The 21201-nt window shown below is 34.8% G+C and overlaps 1 protein-coding gene across 1 annotated transcript; it reads right to left on the bottom strand.

Moving 5' to 3' along the window:
- Nucleotides 1-2987: 2987 nt before the first annotated feature.
- LOC147073768 (protein Loquacious-like) lies at nt 2988-17048 on the bottom strand. The gene is made up of 9 exons (XM_085944912.1): nt 16941-17048; nt 15345-15393; nt 13904-14077; nt 10534-10687; nt 10155-10275; nt 9954-10063; nt 9490-9650; nt 8710-8859; nt 2988-5893 (listed from the first exon to the last, which is right to left on the bottom strand). The coding sequence occupies exons 3-9, from the start codon at nt 14075-14077 to the stop codon at nt 5645-5647; spliced, it is 1119 nt and encodes a 372-aa protein (XP_085801038.1). The 5' UTR covers nt 15345-15393; nt 16941-17048; the 3' UTR covers nt 2988-5644.
- Nucleotides 17049-21201: the final 4153 nt, after the last annotated feature.

The following is a 21201-nucleotide window of genomic DNA, read 5'->3' on the forward strand; positions in this document are numbered from 1 at the left end:
GCATGTAGAAACAGTTTGATTGTTAACATATTGCTCATGTTGACAATGTAAAAAAATGTCAAAGTGAAGTGATAAAAACTTGTCAATTAATTATTAGGATTATTGGAGATTTAACTTAAGCATTTACATTATATTATGAAATACTGAGGATTGAACAAATACAAGTGCATTGGTGACTAAGTTGACTAAATCGACTTAATGCAACTTTAAAAAAATTATGCATTACTGTTATTATTATGTAAAAGAGGTATTTCATAACAACAGATCTTTTATTACAATTTCACCAAATAATATTAACCTTTTCCACTCGAAATTTTTTTTATAGGTACATACCACCCACTCGAGACTTTTTCCCGCACAAAGCATAATTTCAATATAAAACATTTAATTGGTGAAAAAAATGTAAAAAAAAATTTTTTTTTATTCTGTAAAATAAATTTATAATGAATATACTGTACTTATTTTTAGTTTATTTATAATTCTTCATTGTGTGGTATTTCACAAAGCAATCTCCAATATGTAATCCTGGCTTATCACAGAATCGTAATGAAATAGCGGTATGTAGAGAACTGGCTATAAAGTGTAAATCGTCCATTATGACTGTAAATATGATACAAATGAATTGCCTTCAAATACACTTGTAATATAAGCGGCTGTCTCGTAAATTTCCTAAATTAGTTTCGGGCTCATAACAACTCATTCCCAGTGCGGTACACATTATCAAAAGATTTCTCAAAAAATAATAAATCGATACGTAATAATTTTCATTTGACTCATTAGAGTATTTCACATTATATAGGTTCCGAATCGGCATAATATACTAGTAAGTATTGTCATCAAAAACAGTATTCAAATATAAAACTGTAAACTATACGAGACGCCCCTGCGCAAGCGAGAACCAATAAAAAATAGAAACACACTTCAAAATCATGCGTGACAAACACTTCACTCTAGTCTGGGAACGTTCAATAAATAAAATTTATGTGACAAAAAAACATTGCTTGCAAGCGACGACCTACGAATAAAAAAAGAGAAGATTCCGATAAAAATACTATGTTGAAATTAGGCACGCAGTATTCTTTTGCCGACTTCTTTCTCAGATAAATGTAATATCCTATTATTATTCATTCTAACTTGATTGAAATCGCATTATAAAAATTTCTGAAAATATTATAAAAAATGACTTTATAGGCGGTGCCGCCGCTACGGCGGCACTCGAGTAATACGGGAAACTTCTAATGCCGCCGATATGGCGGCACTCGAGTGTTAAGGGTTAATATTCTTTCTTCTAAATCGATTGATGTTTTTTTAATATGTCATGTGAAATCAAAATATATAACAGTTACTATGACATTTATTTTTGTATACAAGTTCTTAGGATATACTCTAATATTGGGAATGAAATGCTTATATCTTTTTATACAAAGCATACGTAGCAATATGTGTTTCACACATAAATAAGTATATATCATAGATAAAATATTATGTAAAGTATAAGTATAGCGATGTGAAAACTCCTAACTCGTTTTTAATTATTATGTCACTTGTATTCATTTAATCCTCATCTCATTTACCTGTTATGTAATAATATAAGACTGCTTTAATTAAGCAACAAAATATAAATGTACTTCATAAGTAAGGTTGGCTATTTTGGGGAAGAAACGTGAATGGGAGGGGTGCCAAGCTCACATAAGCTAATTAATACAACAGGCACAATTTAAACACTGTCGGAAAGAAGTGGCATCTGCACAACCCTACTTCCACTGTGGACAATGATTATTTTTTATAGTTACCATAAGTCACAACATATTCTCCTGGGTCCTGGATTTCTTTAGTGTAATTTTTGTTTATTATTTGTGTCAAATGTGTGGCCAAACTACCACTTAAGTCATGTTAAGTATAAATGTATGTATCAGTGTGTATATAATGCAATGATTCTCAACCAGTCCGCGAAAAAACTGTAGGTATATCTTTTTGCCAGTTTTCTATAATCGAGTGAAAAAATTTATCAAACAAATGCTTTCCATGTGACCTTTGAGACTGCTACATATATAGCGAGACATGTTAATTCGATTTATTAGATACATCAGCAACAGGAGTTAGCAATTGTCTGTATTGCAGGCGAGTAAAAATAGATGACTTTCGGATTTCACGAATCCCTTGTAAGTTATGTATTGTTTCTGTTGGCTCACTATTTATAATAATTGACTATGTGAATAAACATAATATAATGTACTAGTGTATTAGTACATACCAAAAAGCATTTTTTATTTGAATCGAAATACCACCCCCAATCATTTATTGTAGTCTCATATATTTTTATCTTCAATATTTCTATTTTGTAATTTCTTGAGTTTTTTCGAATTCCCAAATTCAAGAATGGTTTATTTATATCTTGAGAAGTATCACCTTACGGGCTCAAATTTTTTGCCTCCAAATTTAATAGATTCGATTTGAGACATATTTTTAAGCTTCTTGTCCAAAAATTTATTTTCCAGCAAATTTGAGAAATTCCATTTTGAAGTCAAGACAAACTATCCCAGTCAAAATTTTTAGCCAAGTCTTGATTTTATTCTTGTTAACCTTTTCTATGCCTCACGATACTAATATGGCAGTATCTGATAGGCCGCTGATTTTTAATGACACACGTTAAATGTAAAGTGAACTCTTACTAAAATCGCTGTAATACCGATGATTAGATTATGCAAATCAATCGACATTGACTAGTAATTTGAATTTAAAGTCAGGAGACAATTCGCGAAATTTATATGTGCAGCCTTTTGATCCTCAGAGTGAGAAAACTCGTTGAAGGCATAGGAACCGGTTAACGATTTCTCGAGATTCTCATTGATTTCTGAAAAAATATGAGAATCATCTTTTCCCATTAATTCTCGAGAAATCTAGATCACGACCTCCAGTCTGAATTATAAACCAATTGTTTCTGCAAAGGAAAGAAAGTAATGCGGGTAAAAAAAAAATAATACAAGTGCCTTTCCCAAAGCAAACATTTATTAATATTCATTACAATCAGATATTAGATAAGTATTACGCATCTATGATGTACTCGCTCTAATGACTGCAAAGCAAAGGTGAACAAAAATATATTTCATGTTATTATATCCAAAAAAAAAACCACAACTTACTCATAAGCCAAACAAAAAAATTAAAATAGGGTTAAGTTAATACATAGAAACGCCACTTATCTATTATTCATTGAAATACATTAAAACAATGTTTTATCTTATCCCAAGAGATAATACCAAGACTAACTAAACAGAGTAAAGACATTTTGGCGCAAAAACTAATAGGGGCCAAAATATTTAGTCAGGTCTTGGCAGTACATCAATAATTAAATGAATTCTTTGTTCATTTTAACCTTTCAAGTGACACTATACCGGCGATATCGCTAAAACTGTATCTTGGGCACCTCCTAAATTAAAATGGACAAGGAAAATAATTAATTCTGTTATGACATGAGAAACCGATCATAACATAAAAGAGTTTACAACCTCTATACTTTGCATTAAAATAATGCCCATTTTCACAGGCATGGGCAGGGCAGGATGAGGGTTCGACGCTTTTTAACTCTCAAACCTTGTCCACAAGAGTTATTGTACGACAACATGCGATACACCTCCGAAGACAATCAATTATTATTATATTCTTTAGGTACCGAAACAACATCGGTATTGATTAGAAGACAACTGTAATAATATAATGATTAAATGCATTAAACTAAAAAAAAAAATGTCCCTAGAAATGAGTATTCTCATCTTGAAATGTAATAACTCGGGTGAATTTCTCCGAACCGATATCGGTAAGAAATTCACCAGAAATCACATCAAACATCAAGATTAAATAGTGTGTACTCATACACATGTCACACACATACTAATTACTAACAGAAGTTTAATCAAAGTGGGACATGCGATAGTCATTAATATCTATGTGAATAATATTCTTCATACAATATTGAATAGGGTAAGGTTCTGCGTGTATGTATTATTATTTTATAATATTATATCAAGATTTCATCATTTTCATAGCATAATATGATAAATAATTTTGATAAGATAGTAATTTCCAGGCTCGGAAAATTCCACTAATTCTATGCAAAGTATAGCTTGTACAATGTGTCGCCCGATACATGAAATACTGGTACAGCCAATAGATCACCTTGTCATTTTGCTCATTTGCAACCCCCGTGAAATCCAAGAAATTTTTATTAATAAAATTCAATACAATGTTGAAATAATCAACGACAAAAGTATTAAAACAACAATTCTGTACTCTATTCGGATTAAATTTAAATTATGCGAAACCATTACACTTTGCAGTGAGTTAAATTTCTTTGAATTTCTTTCAACAATTTATAATGAAGGACAATACGAGGATAATACTCAATGATTATTTACAATATTAGAGTATTGTTTTGCAAATAAACAAAATCAGAAAGTGATCCAAACTACAGGTGCGTAAATTACGCGACCGGCTGCCCATTTTATTGTATCTGTAATCAAAAAGCATTTTTCCATTTTGCGAAATCGCAGACATTTGATGTTTAGCCACCAAATTTGTGTATTGCATGTTCAATACTTTTATTTATTCAAATGTTTGGATGACAATACCTTATTTTATAATACAATAATAATTATGTCGGCATATCAGCCGCTAATTCAAGTGTTTTCTCTCTATTATATTTTAAATGAGACTTTTAGAGCACAATTCTGATATCTCGAATAGCAACAGTTAGATCTACTTGTATATTGAATCATTAAATGGGTCGAGTACCTACACGAATTAAGAATAATTCGTATTTATATTCTAATATGAAAGAGAATAATAATCGTAAATTATTGAATCCCTTACATTGTACACTGTTTTATGTATATGTAATTAGGTACTATAAATAGTAATCGATTGTGATGATGATTATCCACAAAACAAAAACATTTCACTGAGATACCGCTCATGCTCTAACAAGATACTGAAGTATTTTCAATACAGAACAACAAAATAATATCTACTTTTAACCTAAACGAAATTGGGAGAAAACATTCCCAAACTATGTAAACAAATTTCAAAGACAATAATAAATGAAATTTACATTAGCAGTTTCTTTCTTGTCATTGATTTTAAATTAAAAAGCCCTGTTGTTTCGACAAAAGTGTTCCATCATTTGTCATGTTTCATGGCCTTCCCCATAATATATCAAAAATTAATAAAAGATATACCTTATTGATCAGAACCACTAATAGCCAATTCTCCGCCATATCCACATATTTATTATAATCACAGTATGCAAATTTGACCATGTTCAAGATTTTCGAAATTGAAATTAAAAGGTATTTTAAATAATAGGCTGTATTTTGAAAGTTACCATTTGTATCCAGATCAATGAGGCAGTTTGTCTTTTATTTCGTATAAGGAAATTATGTAGATTTATTCGGGTCTTTAAATATAGGTATAATACCTAATAAAATTAAAGATAAATAAATTTCTAGGTTTTGTAGCTATAAAAAAATGAATTGATTTTCAGATAATATAAACAGTTAATAATATGTCAATAAAAATATTGCCAAACATTTGCGTAGAATGCAGACGAACTCTACAAGTCAAACTTGGATGGGCGTGCGCCGTGATTTCACTTTTTGGTCATGATCTTGAGATACTCGAGGGCGTTCTGAGCGGCGGCGGCTTGCGCATCCTTGCTGGTGTTGCCAGCACCGTAGCACACGGCCACTGGCAGAGTGGACAGCTGCACCAGGCACTGCCACTTGCCACTGAGAGACTTCTCCTCTATGTCCACATAAGTCACCTCGAATGATTGCTCCGACGCTATCTCCTGGAGGAACTGGACAAAGTTAAAATCTTTGTTGTTCAGAGGAGTCACCTGCAAATTATAAAACATATTTTATTAATCTCCAATATGAAACTTTTAGTTACCGACTGTAAAAGAAAAATATAATTGTGTAGCTCTCTCTACACCCCAACAGAAGCTTTACATATGTATTTAATTTTTTCAATTACAACAGACATTAGAAATACTGCAATGTAGGTATTAGAAAAAACGTTTTATTAGTAATCCGCCACCCCAAAAACCAGAGAAGTGTCCAATTGGTGAAAGCGGCGGATTATAGTACATACATACAAAATATGGTAAAAATTGAAACAGGTATTTCGTAAAAATAGTTTTTTGGGAAATTTGTACTAGAAAATTACAGTTTTATTTATTTATGATTACTAAATTATACATATTTATAAACAAAGTTTATTAACCAAATATTAAACAGTAAATCACTTGACACGACCAGTTGTTCAGTGATGCAGATATTCTTGAATGGCTTAGGATTCCTGGCTTTCCCTATGACCAAAAGCTTAATTTTATGTGTCCCGTTTGCATTGGAGCACGGCATAATTGTGACACGGTCCTTGGGCACTTTCCTCCCTGGTACATTACTTTCTTCGCGATGAACGTACGTTTTACGAAGGAGAAGTTTCCAAAATAAACCCGTCTCATCTGCGTTATATACTTGTACGTGGCGGCCTACTGAATTTGACAATGGAATCCGGTGAATTACGAATTACAAAGCTTGATTTTGTGCTTTTAACCAGTAAAAATAACGGCGGATTATAGTAGTTGTCAGATAATCGAGCGGCGGATTACTGAGAGTGTACTGTAATGATAATTACAGTAAACCTACAATAATTCTGAATTCAAGAGACCAACTTGAAAAAAAATCAAATTACAAATTGTATAAAACTTGAAATGTCTTAAAATTATTAGCTTAATTCTTCAATGTACTAAAAGTTTGTACACCAATCTGAAGTGAAAGGTTAAACATAGAAGATTATTCAAAATATTGATTACATACATTTTTTGATATGATCCATTTGTTGCAACTATTAATTGATGTAGTTTGTTGGTGAGTAAAAAAACAAATTGCTAATAATTAAAGATACGATTTGTATCAAAACCCTATTATGGGATTGATTGAATAACGAATTATTGAGATTCTACTGGACATTTTGTTTTAGCTAATTATTAAACAATGTAAATTCTTTATGCATGTACATATTTTCAACCACTGAACATAAAATTACCCATTCAGTGGAATGCTCAAAAGTATGGAGTGAAAAAAGCAAGCGATTAGACATACAATTGAACATTTAATTCATTCTTGCAAAAATGATCCTGAATGTTAATGCATGTGACACAATAGCGTGTTAAGCAAAACCTACACGGTTAATAATAGCCGGCTACATCTAAACTCGTCTCGAATGCATCATGTTGAATACGTCAATGTGACGTCATCGTTATTCATAAAACACACGTTATCCAAATGGAGCTCTGCACATTGGTGGGATGGGACATTTTAGTTTGAAAAAAAACAGTTGGTATTTCTTGCAACAAATTTCATGCGGCTCAACCTACAAGTCGCTCGCCGTCTGAGTTGCGGTTACACATGCGCATACGCTACGAGTTGGCCATTCCTATTCAGACCTCAAAGCTCACCGGTCGCCGCATCTCAAACATATCCACATTTTGAGAGGTTACGAGCGACTGTCGCCAGGCAACTGTGTGTGCGATAAAATATGCAACATCGTTGTCACATTCCTACAAGACGAGTTTAGATGTACGAGCCGGCTAACTGACAGAAATACCATATCAGTATTACTGTCTGTACCTATTTTTTTAACCTTGTTCGATCCCATGAAGATGATAATATATGGACATCCACAGAATGGAGGTTGTGTTAACAGATTTTTGTTGTTACAAAAAATGGATGTCAGCCACTGGCTCAACTGCTCAGGTCTGAATTAACCTGGGTCGAAACTCACATTAAAAAACATGTGAATTTTTTCCGCGACCTGAAACCCACAACATTATAGGCTGACATGTTACCACTCGGCCATTGTGGGCTAACTACTTTACTTTCATAATAAACATTTTTAGATCTTAAAATGTAAATTTTTCTTATAATCATCCAAAACAGATGATCAAAAAGAGGTCCGGGTAACTGAGGTTCTACTGTATTAGTCTATGATAGCAGATATTATCATTCACCATCGATTGAAATCAATAGTTCAAAATTAGTTTAGCTATAATTTTAGCATTATCAATTTTAAATAGTAGAAACTGGGTGAAAAATCAGATAAGAAATGAGAAAATTATATTTATCTCAATATAATATCTGTTATCTCAATTTATATCATTATTATCTATGGTACTGCCAATACTGATGGTCAAATATTCGAATGTTCGTCAGTTTATTCCACCCATTACAATATGATCAGTATTACTACTGAAGGTAACACTGATGGCGTAAGGGTAGCGTTTTGAACACTCACATTAAAGTTTATTTACAAAACATACACAAGTTCTATGATTGAACAGTTTCAAATGAATATATTATTCTAAATATTGTATAAGCTATGTCTCAACAGATACGAATGGCAGTCATAAATTGGTAAACTCATAAATCCACATTCATCGTATCTTCTTCCATACTGTTGAGCCTAGTCTAAACCAACATCTGTATATGAACAATGTTCTCCATCCGAGTCGGAAAACAAAAATACATGGACATTAAATGTATGGAGAGGAATGTTTGTTCAGAGACAGTTTGTATAGTGTTCATTTGTTCACTGAACCAATGAATCTTGGTTTAGACTAGACATAACATAAGATAGTGATGTATTATGCACCTGCAGCTTAGCGAGAACTGGGCCAACGGATTGCTTGAGGTGCTTGTGAAATTGGGACACTTTGTGGCTGTGACTAGTGGTCAAAGTGGAAATCTTGCTCACTTTCATATCTGCATAGCGGGCCGCCACGTTCGTCGCTTTCTGCCCCGCCTGCAAAATCAGTCTTATTAGCTCGGGTAGGTTACACGTAGATAGTCGAATTCGCATTCAAATAAATGATAACAGTAAAACTCCATAAATCAGTGATAAGTAGGTACATGAGTGTTTCAAATACACGCCTCCTAGGAAATCATACAATGTTTTACATGCCTATCCTTAATCCAGCCTCCATTCCCCACTTAAAACTTATAAGTGAGCACACAAGCTCCTAAGTTTTTAAGCACATGAGAAATTGAATGCCGGACATAGCTGCTGACTAGATAATTACTAATTAATAACCACATTTAAAAAGCATGCTAATTATATCTAATGGTCACCTAATCGTTAAGCGCTAGGCGCGTCGTTATCATCCAATGAGTGAATAAAATTTGTGAATTGTAAAATAAATTAGTAAATGTTATTTTTTTGTTATTATTTATTGTCTTCTCTAGACAAAAATTCTGTTCTAAAAATCCGAAGAATTGAGTCTAAATGATCACAAATCAAAATATATTAACATGATTGAAACCATAAGCAGGCTTAGCTCATTACGATCGGTGGGTTTGTAGCTTTTTCAACCAGCTAAACAAGAACTTAGCGAATGGTGATTTGAGTTAAGGCATTGAAATGTCAGAGGGATACCTCATCGTCAGGCAAATCGTCTTGCGGCAAATCCTGCAGCATTTGCCACATGCGGTGCGCCGCTTGCCGTTTGGCCACCTTCTTGCTTTTGCCGCGCCCAACTTCGCGGTGCGTCATCAGGACGCAAGCCACAGTAAACTGCCGCTCATGCGGCAACCCAGCTGCCAACAAAATGTTCAAAGTAAATACATAATTCCAAATTCAATAAATTGTACACAAAATTTAGTATGAAAATGATTTGTAAAAATGAATGTAATTTTTGAAATTCTAATTACAAGTGGATTGAGATACATATAAGGATATAAATCGTTGCATATTACAATATCTTTCAATTTATCACGGCTCTGTAATAAAATAATAGCTTTATTATTGGCAGAAACAGTCAAAGAAAAGTCTTTTACCCAAAGTAACATCTATGTTTTGAAATTTCCTGTCAATTTGATTATTTAATATGCAGATCTAACCTTTCTCGTGTTCTGTGACATACTGCGGTGGCGGCATAAACCTTTTCATGCACATCTCTTGAAGCCAACCGATTGGATTCACTTCATACGATGCTTCGGCACTGCCATCTCTAGAAATTAATGAACAATGAAAAATGGTATAAATTATTTATTGAGCGATCTTATTAATATATATTTTTAATTATAATAAGAGATACTAACACAGTCTTGGGAGGCGATCCATTGGTAGTACTATCAGCTGCCGTTTCTCCAGTCAATTTTTCAAGGAGGGCCTTCGCAGCCTTGTGCTTGGCTTGCTTTTTAGAGCGCCCAGTTCCTATAGCTGTAATGCATAAAAAAAAATTGTCAAATATTACAATTAGCATATTCTGATGATTTTTAAAGAATGTCACCTAATAAAGACAATTGTTCTAATTGCAGAGATTTTTTTCAGCAAAAATAGAAGTAAAAACTTCATTAAGTGTATATTTCATGAAAAATTGTGGAAAAAAATCTACTCATATATATTGCTGAAGATGATAGGTGTCACAACGCACTCCACCTATGCTAAAAGGAATTATTTATTAGGTGATTGACATACCAACTATTTCAGATACGGTGACCCTGTAGCGGAAGATGGGCTCGTGGATGAGTCCTTCGATCTGCACTAACTCATACTTAGGAACAGAGCCGCGGCGGGCTAAAAGCTCCTGCAGCACCGAGACAGGTGTTTTTATCTTCAGCGACGCCATTTCCTGCAATTCCATCAAACAAATATGTATGCATAAAAGGTTAAAACATTATCAGCTGTGTGTATAGTTGGAATGGATGATTCATCTAATATTTGGAGTTAGTTCATAAATAATGGTCTTGACCTGTCTACGGTATTTCTTGGACTCACCGGACAATGGAATGGACATAAATTTAAAATTTGTCAACTTTCATGATGAAGTGACGGAGTTAGTTCATAAATAATGGTCTTGACCTGTCTACGGTATTTCTTGGACTCACCGGACAATGGAATGGACATAAATTTAAAATTTGTCAACTTTCATGATGAAGTGACGGAGTTAGTTCATAAATAATGGTCTTGACCTGTCTACGGTATTTCTTGGACTCACCGGACAATGGAATGGACATAAATTTAAAATTTGTCAACTTTCATGATGAAGTGACAATCACAAGTATTTACAATAAGATATTCACAACGTGACGTAAAACTGGCTAGTCCATTGTTAACATATGGGTGAGCAAATCCACATTACAGTACACTCGCAGTAATCCGCCGCTCGATTATCCGTCAACTACTATAATCTGCCGTTATTTTTACTAGTTGAAAGCACAAAATAAAGCTCTATAATTTGCCGGTATTCGATTGTCAAATTCAGTACTCTGCCGCGTACAAGTATACAACACAAATGAGACGGGCTTATTTTTGCAACTTCTCCTTCGTAAAACGTATGTTCATCGCAAAGAAAGTAATGTACCAGGGAGGAAAGTGCCCAAGGACCACATCACAATTATTACATGCTCCAATGCAACCGGGACACACAAAATGAAGCTTTTGGTCATAGGGAAAGCCAGAAATCCGAAACCATTCAAGAATATCTGCCTCACTGAATAACTGGTTGTACCAAGTGATTTATTGTTTAATATTTAGTTAACCCATTGGTGTCTGACTTTCCGAAACACAAATTGGTCATTCAATCCAAGTTTATTTTTGTATATAGAACAGTAAAATGACTTCCAATAATCAAATATCAATAACTCAAAATATATAACTTGAAATCAATTGATTTTTGGAACATATATAAAAAAGGATGGCCTATTATAATTTCAGAGTTATAAAAATAATAAAACACATGAAAATGGAGATAGGGAGGTTCAAAGTTCAATAAATAAAAACTTTTGTTACAACTATTTTTATAAAATTATTATTTGGTTGAAAACTTCACTAATCATTGATTTGTAGAGAGGAAGCTGTTTTAAAACATATTAGATCAACAATTTAAACAATAGATGTCATGTCATAGTCACAAAAAAATTCACAAATATATTCAGTACGAATTCACGCAGCAACACTTTCTCACGGTGATGCATTTAAAAAATCAATAATATATTTATTTCGTAAGAAACCTCGCCAACCAAAGTTTTATTTGGTGCAGAAATCTTCTTCTTAAACTTATTTAATTCATTATTTATTCGATAGATACCTATGGACGTCCCAAAAAATTAACGAAAAGGTGCCTTCTCAGGCACGAGAATTTCTCATGCTTGGTACAAAAGACAAAAAATGCCGCACAAGAAATTCTCGTGTTTGGTCTTCTATGGGTTAATAAACTTAGTTTATAAATTTATAAATACATGATTTAGTAAACACTTTTAATTTGCTAGTACAAATTTCTCAAAAAAACTATTTTTACGAAATACCTGTTTTAATTTTTACCACATTTTGTATGCATACACTATAATCCGCCGCTTTCACTAATTGGACACTTGTCTGGTTTTTGGGGTGGCGGATTACTGAGAGAGTAGTAGCTGTGATTTTCCAAAACATCACAGCGGCGATCACCCCATCAGTCCCCTAGTAGGTTATCTTCGATATTATTAGGGAAAACTATAATAATAATATATCCTGATTTCAGGCATGCACACAGAGAAATGGTATGGGGTCAATTTTGAAAAAATATCCATAATTTTTATTGACTTTGGGGGGGGGGGGGGATTAACCAAAATCTGGCTGGTTCCGCTAAGTTCCGCACTTACCCCTCTACTACTTATAACTACCAGTCGTTACAACCGCGTCGCACTCTACACTTTGAACCTAATGATGAACACCTGGCCTACAGCTATAAGTATTTATTTAAGAATACAAAACATTGTGGACATAACAAATCTAAATTCAAGACATACACAACATGAGATTTGCATTATAAGTCAAATATTACCCTCACAAGAGAGAAGAGAATATAGAAAGAAAAAATATAATAACAATAATAACAAAAAATAAAATAAAATCAAAACATACTTAAGTACAATTTAATACAGAAAAAAAAAATTTTCAAAACAAAAATCATATAATATAATAAACCCTTTTATACAGAAAAATAAAGTTTCAAAAACAAAATGCAAAGTATATCATTGAAAATGTCTACGTCTTTAGGGAACGCATTTACTAATCTTGCACACCTCGCTAATGGTGCCTGATAGGCTAGACACGAGGAAACGGTTCCGATCCAGAATAAATCATGGCTGCGACCACATAGGTAATTGACAGGCGCATGTAAATTTAAATTCATTAGGACACCAGGATTGGAAACCATCACTCGCGATAACAGGCAAAAGTGTTTCAAGAGCAGAAGAGACCGACAAAATTCAAGAGAGTGAAAAGTAAGCATGCCTTGTAGAAAGGCAGTCGGAAAATATTCATTCAACGAATTATCGAAAGGAAAATAGTTAAATGTCTTAAAATAAATACATCGAAGAAATTTCTTGTGGGTGTATGATGAAACTATGAGTTACTGCGATCTGTCGCGGCCACAAGTGGTTATCGAGTGCGTGTGACCAAACGATCACAACTATTAAGATCGTTAACATCCATCTGTGTCATCCATGTTATCTTGTGTCCCATAGAATATCGAGAGGAGTGGAGCCAACCTGTTAAGATAGCTGTTTGACAACCATGCTATTGAGAATACGATCCTCAGTCATGAGGGTCGTGACGAGAAAAAAAAAGTTACATTCTCCCAAATGTTTTTTTTGCTCCTGGTGGGTCTGGACAAGAAAACTCCCCTGGTCAGATTCTTGCTATCTATCTAATGCTAACTACAATCATTAAAATCTAGAGCATCAGTTTGTTCTTGTTCATGCCAATTGGGATGGCAATTGATGTGTTCAATCAAATCGCTTTAGACATTGCATAAATTTAGGTGGGCATTGCATTATAAATTTTTATGATAGGGTCAATTTACCAGCTTGGCGGCTTCCTTGAGTGGCATACAGTCTTGTGGCGGAGGTCTCTGCCGGGGAGTCTGCATTCTGCGGTAAGACAAGCCGTGACGGCCAACGGGACGACCTGCGTCACCCACAGGCGGCACCCCCACGCCCGCATTACTCGGCACCGCTGCTACATTGTGAGTTGCCATCTATTGGTAACAAAATGGGTATCATCATTCATGATGATTTTAAAATAAAGTTTTTTGGTAATTCTACGATAATCAACGAAATATCTTGACAACAGTTGTCAACAGGCTATAAACCCGTATTCAGAATGTATCATTGTAAACATAAATAACTTAAATATTGTAGAATGAACAAAAAACTTTGTTTTTAAAACCATTCATACTTACCTCCGCATTGCAAATAGATTATAGAGTATTCATAATGGTATATTTATATTCATGTATCAAACTAAATTATAATTTTAATGATTGCAACACGTAGGTATTTTATAAATGGAATGTGTCTGTCCTTTAAGTATCAACATTATTTATAAGTCTCCAAGCAGACAAATAGGACAATTTACGTTCGGAATAATCAGTGGTCATTTTAAACTAGTCGATCGAACCTGGTGACAGTACTGCTCTCAGAGAAGTAGTATCACGTGTTGCGCTGCGACACACCCCTTCAAGCATTGCATTACATCTATGCACTGTAGTATCGGCTGTCGTCAAGTTCAAACAGCTAGCTTTAGAATGAATAAATTCTAAGAAAATTTTAACCTCAATTGGCCAACAGTACTAGACATGCACATTACTTCTTTAAAGTAGATAGCTAATACTTTTAAACATCGTCAAATTAATGTTTTGCGTCGAACGATAAGAATATGGTCGATAGTTGGACGGTGACTTAACAGTGACATGCACTTCTGTTAATCAATAGATATTTGGTTTGAAGCCGTCTGCTGCTTTTACTCGACGTTTTATAAATTTGAAGAAAAATGATATACTTAGTAGTAGATAAGATTGGTAATAGTGCCGCAGATGACCGAATGACCTTTTTTAACTTTCTTTTTAGACCTAACCCAACCCAATCTTAGTATGTAATGATGCATCGAAATGTATGAAAATATCAAACTTTAAATTAACAACAATTGGAGTAAAGCATCTGCGCCAACAGATAAAGGTATTTAATATAATTGTCCACGTGGGATAAACTGTTTCCGCCAAAAAAAAAATGTAAATGGTCATGCGGTTATAACTATAACCATTTTCTCAATAACACAATGGCCAGAGTGGCATAACGATATCGTGCATGCCTGGTAATCAATAGGTTTATGGTTCAATTTTGTCTGCTGCTTTTCGATTGAAACGTTATGCTTTATTGTCATGGACCAGGATTCACTCAACTGGAAGATTTGAGTGTAACACATGTAAAAAAGTTCAACTTCAAAAATTAAAGATAACAATTTACCTTCACTTATGATCTATTAGGACTTCTACGCCTTTCAATTCTGCTAGATCTGAAACGAATGTTGAAACATATTATTAAAAAACTGAAAAATCCTTAGCTGTTGATTTCGGTACAACACATTTTAACCGAAACCTTTGACATTGTATTGATATTTATCACTCAATTTTGTGAAAACGATGATACTAGTGGGGCAACTTGTAGAGAAGGGTGGATTTTTCATCAAAGAAAATGTGACGTATCGAAAGAAAGCATCAATACAAGTATCATTATTTCCCCCTCCAAACTCATGACTTAGGGCCATGAACTCTTCGTCAATGGGTATAAAATTATAAGTAATAAAAAAGCTGCTCGGCTTTGGTGCCTCGAACTATAACATATTACAATCAGATATGGTATCTTACTAGACGATTCGAAATAAAGTTAAGTTCATCTCACAAACGTATTGACTGTGGTGTGTGATAAAGTCACATTGATGAATAATTTACACTTCTCTCTCTGTATTATCCTCATCATTCCTGCATGCAGTAAACTACTCCTGTAGCCCATTTTGCAATGTTGAGCATTAAATACCAGTACAATGTCAATGGTTCCGATTAAAACATTACAACGTGGTATTGTTAGAAAATAGTAGAAATCCATGTGCCATCACCAGCTAGTATTCATTCATCAAAAGAACATTGTGTATATAATTATACGGATAACATGATTAAATCGGTAATTATGCCGCAGATGCCCGCATGAGCTTTTATAATATTTTGTTTACGAAAACAGTTTATTGCATGTAAGTAGACAATTATATTAAATGCCTATTCTGTCGGCGCAGATGCTTTTCGATCCAATAATTGTTAATTTAAAATTTGATACATCATTATCACACATTAAGATTATATTAGGTTGGGTTGGGTTGGGTTGGGTTGGGTTGGGTTAGGTTAGGTTGGGTTTGGTCTAAAAATAAAGTTATAAAAACTCATGTGGGCATCCGTGGCACATTTACCATTAAATCTTATCAGTTACATTCTGAAACAATGGAGTTTATGGATTGATAATCGTTGTGTTCATAACAAAATACTTAACTAGGGTAGATACAGTAGGTACAGATTCCACAAATGTTGATAAGTAAATTAACACATGTTAATTAGCGGTATTTTCGTGTAGTATATATAACAGGTAACAATAACTGAACGATGTATGAAACTCCATCAAATTTTACGATTTTAGGACCAAGAATATGAAATAAATGCGAAATGAATAGAAAAAATCAGCAGGCTAGTGATTTTGGTCACGGCCGGTTCATATCAAGATGGCATTGGGCGATTGACAAAATTCTATCGCGGAGTGATAAGTTAAAAGAAACACTAAAATGAAAGCGGAACACATGTATAACAACACAAATACGATTCTTTTATACAATACGTTCTGACATTTGGACAAATAATATCAATCTAACGTTGTGGAAGTACTTGTTGGAGACGGCATGTGGACTTCATATTCGTTCGTATTTTAGCTGTTGTAATACGTAAAATCAAAAGCAATACAAAAGCAAAATAGCAAATATAGTTAATACACTACAATTACATAAATATCAAATTCTCTAACCAAGTATTACACGGTGAATCCGGCAATTCTAAAAAATGAACACAAACTTGCACAAATCTACCGGCTACCGCTGTTTCAAGATGTCTAATTTTTACGAATATTGTCTATGGTCCAATTTCTTTCGATATCAGGGTTACCCCATCGTAATATAATTTACTTGTCTACCAACATAATTATCCCTGAAATTATTATTAAAGGGAATAAATTTATTAACCTAGAGATGAAAGAGAATCAAAGAGTGACGGTGCATAAAGAAACAGATTGTTTTTATACTATGTTCCTTATTTTATAATAATTATTAATTACTACTGTAAACTGATTGTGTGACTAGTATTCGTACAATATGATTTCAATTGTCATTATTTTAAAAAATACAACACTAGGTATTCCATTTACGATTCCAATTAATTTTAATATAAAAAATTATGGTACCTAGTGTAACCTATCTATACCTACACAATTAAGTAAGATTATACCTACGTCATACTATATCTAACAGTAAAGAAAAATAATTAGGGATACCTATCTATATTTTATTTCGACAAGGGATAAGACAAAGACATTGAAGACTGACACCGTCCAATCTCTTTGGGTTTAGAAGAGTTAAATAATAAAAATAGGCAGATCCGATCCGAGCTCTGATGACTGAAGTACATGACAAACATTATGTTATACTGTATGACAAGAAGATCTAGGCAATAACCGGAAGTCGCTGGAGTCGAAATGCGATTAACTAAATAGGAGGGACTTGTTAGTTCACAGTTTTAACACGTAGACAACTCGTCGATAACCGGAAGTCGTTGCAGTCGAAGTGCGGTTAAAAACAGGAATGGTTTATTAGTGCACAGTTTTAACACGTTGACAAGAAGATCTTGTTCGACAGTTTATCAATTATATATCTACTACATCAGTGTTGGCGAACCTTTTTACATGCGCGTGCTAAAATTTCCGAAATATTATTTTTTGGCTGTCCGATGTGCCGAGCAGTTTTTGAGTAGTTCAAGCAGGAACAAAATTATAAGTACCAATTGACTTCTTGAGTATTACTATAATACGTACCTACTTAGTTTGGTTCTTTACGCACGTCAAATTGATGCCAAAATTGCTCGGATCAGATGAGGCATACTCTCGCTAGAGTGGTCTCAAGCACTGTAAAATGATTGTAAATCGATCAAATCGCGACGCGCTTCCCCCGCCGCCTGATGAGGTCAGTGTTATAATAGTATGTGTGACGCATAAAACCTAAGGACCGATCTATGTAATTTAAATTAATTTTCATGCTTTTTCTTCAAGAGTACGTACCTACCCGCCTGTTATTTTTTATACAATGCGATCTGTTATTTATGCATGTATTTCGTCATTTCCGTTTGCGCATCGATTGATAATTATTATTAAAAACAGAAGAAAATACGCATTTATATAATATATATTTAGGTATGTAGGTACCTACCTATTTGTAAAACTTTTCTGTAAAAAAAAATATTTTTTAAATATCATAATTTACATACTACTTATCTTTTTTTTTCTCTTCAACATAAAACATTCGGGTGCCATAGGTTCCCTATCACTGCACCATATCATGATATACGGCATAGACGAGCTTTGCCATATTTTTCGGTGCCGATTGATAGGTCGTAATTATGAAGGTCTAAAACTTATACCTAGTATTAACGGCCCACATGCGCCACGTAGGTCAAAATGGAGGTTTTATGGTATTTTCAGAGCATAAGTCTGGACATTCATTAAACGTTGTAGATAATCTATTTATATAATTTTGAAGCCTTATTATCCTTGACATACAATATAGATATTCACATACATTAGGTGTCAGAACACTCGGAACGCGAAACCTGGTACGCTAAACCCAAACCCTATGGAGTAGTACAAAACTCTTATTTATCATAATTTATATTATTAATTATGTAACAACTTAATTAGTAATTACTAATTAGTATAAATAGACAGAGCCGGATTTATGCTTGAAGGGACCTTGAGCTAATAGATAATATTTATTTATTTAAGAAAACCAAACATTGTGGACATGACGCGGCGTCTTACGTCGGCGAAGTCGATGCGAACGCGATGCGACGCGGCGCGGCACGGAAATATCAAACACATGGAGTGCCAATTGAGTGACGTACGTGCGATTATGGCCGGCGCGTGGCTTCAGCGACGCGATCAGTTGGTTTGATATTTTTGCGCTAACTGAACGCGGCGCGCGGCAGATACTCATTGAATATCTTAATACAATGATGAAATTCTCCATGAACGTATCTTTCTAAATATATAATATTAGTTTCACTTCTTTGAGATAGATATTTCTGTAAAATTTTGTATTTAAAATGTGTTTTCAAATTTAAAAAAACCCTTGCGTCCGCCCATGATGAATAATATGCGATGACGACTGGTGACAAGCCACGTTGGACAACGTTGCTGCTTCACATCGTTTCGCTTTACATCGCTTCAAACCGCGTCGTGATCGCGTTCGCATCGACTTCGCCTACGTAAGACGGGCCGGGCCGTAGGTGCCATGATGGGCTTGACATAGGTATTAACAGATTTTTTGTTTTTTTAGGCGAAATAGATATCAGCCACTTGCCCAACCAATTATGTCCATACTCCGACTCATACACCAATTATTTAAAAACAATATGACGTGTACTTGCCAGACCCAGGATTCGAACCTAGGACCGCGACGCTATATTGCGATGGCGCGACCACTGTGGTTGTAAAGATTACACAATATTATTATTATTATACAGGTACTAGTATTATACAGGACCAAATCCACAACCTTCGATGTCTTCTCCAGCAGAGCCATGAGCTGAACAGTCCGATGGCTTGTTGCTTTGTGGATTATGAGAAGGCTTTCGACAGTCCGCACCGCCCCTCCCTCTGGATGATACTGGGAGCATACGGGATCTCTCCCAAGATCATTGCCATAATCAAAAGCCTGCACGAGAATAGCAAATGCTGTGTCAGAATTGGAGACACTGTCACGGAATGGTTCGGGGTCACGACCAGAGTCAGACAGGGTTGTGTCCTTGCACCGTTTCTCTTTATCATTCTCTTTCACTTCATACCACGGAAGTCAATACCACCCGACCGAGGCATACCTGTTACTCCCACGGTAAAGCTAAACGACCTGGAATACGCCGATGACGCTGTCCTATTCGACAACTCAATCGTGGGCATTCAAGAGACAATCGACAGGTTGCACAACAACTCCTCTCGCGTTGGTTTGAAAATCAACGCGAAGAAAACCAACGTCTTGTGTAATAGCACCTGTCCTGATCCATATTTCCCTCTGATTAGCGATGGACAAAACATCGAGAGCGTCGACAGCTTCAAGTACCTGGGGGTACACATCACGGGAGATGGCATTTTGCAGAAAGAGCTCGCTATCCGAATGGGAATGGCTGGAGCAACATTCAACTCGATGCGAAATGTCTGGGACTCACGATTGTACTCGGTCAAAACCAAATGCCGCCTATTCGACGCTTGCATTCTGACGATGCTGCTTTACGGTAGCGAATCATGGCACCTTTCGAAGGCTCAGTATACTGAGCTTCGAAAACAGATGTTTGCGACGAATACTGGGTGTGCGGTGGTATGAATTTAGGAGCAACGAGGAGATAAGAGAATGCACCAAGCAGCCTCTCATCACGCTGTTAGTGAAGAGGCGACGTTGGACCTGGCATGGCCACGTGCTGCGGATGCCAGAAGAGAACTTTAACCTGGCTTGCCTGTTCTTCAAGCCAACCAGATTCCGGCGACCTGGAAGGCCGCTAAATACAATCTACAGAGTGTATACGGCGGAGCTACGGGATGCTGGTTTGACCTGGAACGAAGCAAGAAGACTGGCGAGCGACAGGGATTCTTGGAGGCGCCGCGTGGTGTCCATATGCTCCAGTTAAGGGGCGGATATGGACAAAGAATACTGACTATGCGTATCATCTAATATTAACATAAAGGCTTTAAATATATATTATATTTTTTTCAGTGTTAAATACTTGATCGAAAGATATAATAAAAAAGCATTATAATTATGTGAGGAAGTTATAATTTATTTTAAATTGTCCTTTTTCCACAATTAATTTATAATTTAAGCACAAACCATCATTTCATCCCGACGGACATGTCAAATTTAAAATATAATATTAAAAAAAAACTCAAGCCGTCAAATTTAATATAAATTTTTAAATATCTGCTAAATTGATGAAAATTTGATCAGTGTTTTAACGTCATGTAGTTATTATGA

Source organism: Rhyacophila brunnea, unplaced genomic scaffold (assembly GCF_057557595.1).
Source record: "Rhyacophila brunnea isolate RB1 unplaced genomic scaffold, BYU_Rbru_1.0 scaffold_17, whole genome shotgun sequence".
Classification (NCBI taxonomy): domain Eukaryota; kingdom Metazoa; phylum Arthropoda; class Insecta; order Trichoptera; family Rhyacophilidae; genus Rhyacophila; species Rhyacophila brunnea.

Bases quoted from the DNA above. Each gene is read 5' to 3' on its own strand.
- LOC147073768 (XM_085944912.1), bottom strand. From the start codon at position 14,077: ATGGCAACTCACAATGTAGCAGCGGTGCCGAGTAATGCGGGCGTGGGG. The intron at 10,276-10,533 runs GTATGTCAATCA...TATGCATTACAG, and splicing joins CACCGTATCTGAAATAGTTG to CTATAGGAACTGGGCGCTCT. The intron at 10,064-10,154 runs GTTAGTATCTCT...ATTAATTTCTAG, and splicing joins GGATCGCCTCCCAAGACTGT to AGATGGCAGTGCCGAAGCAT.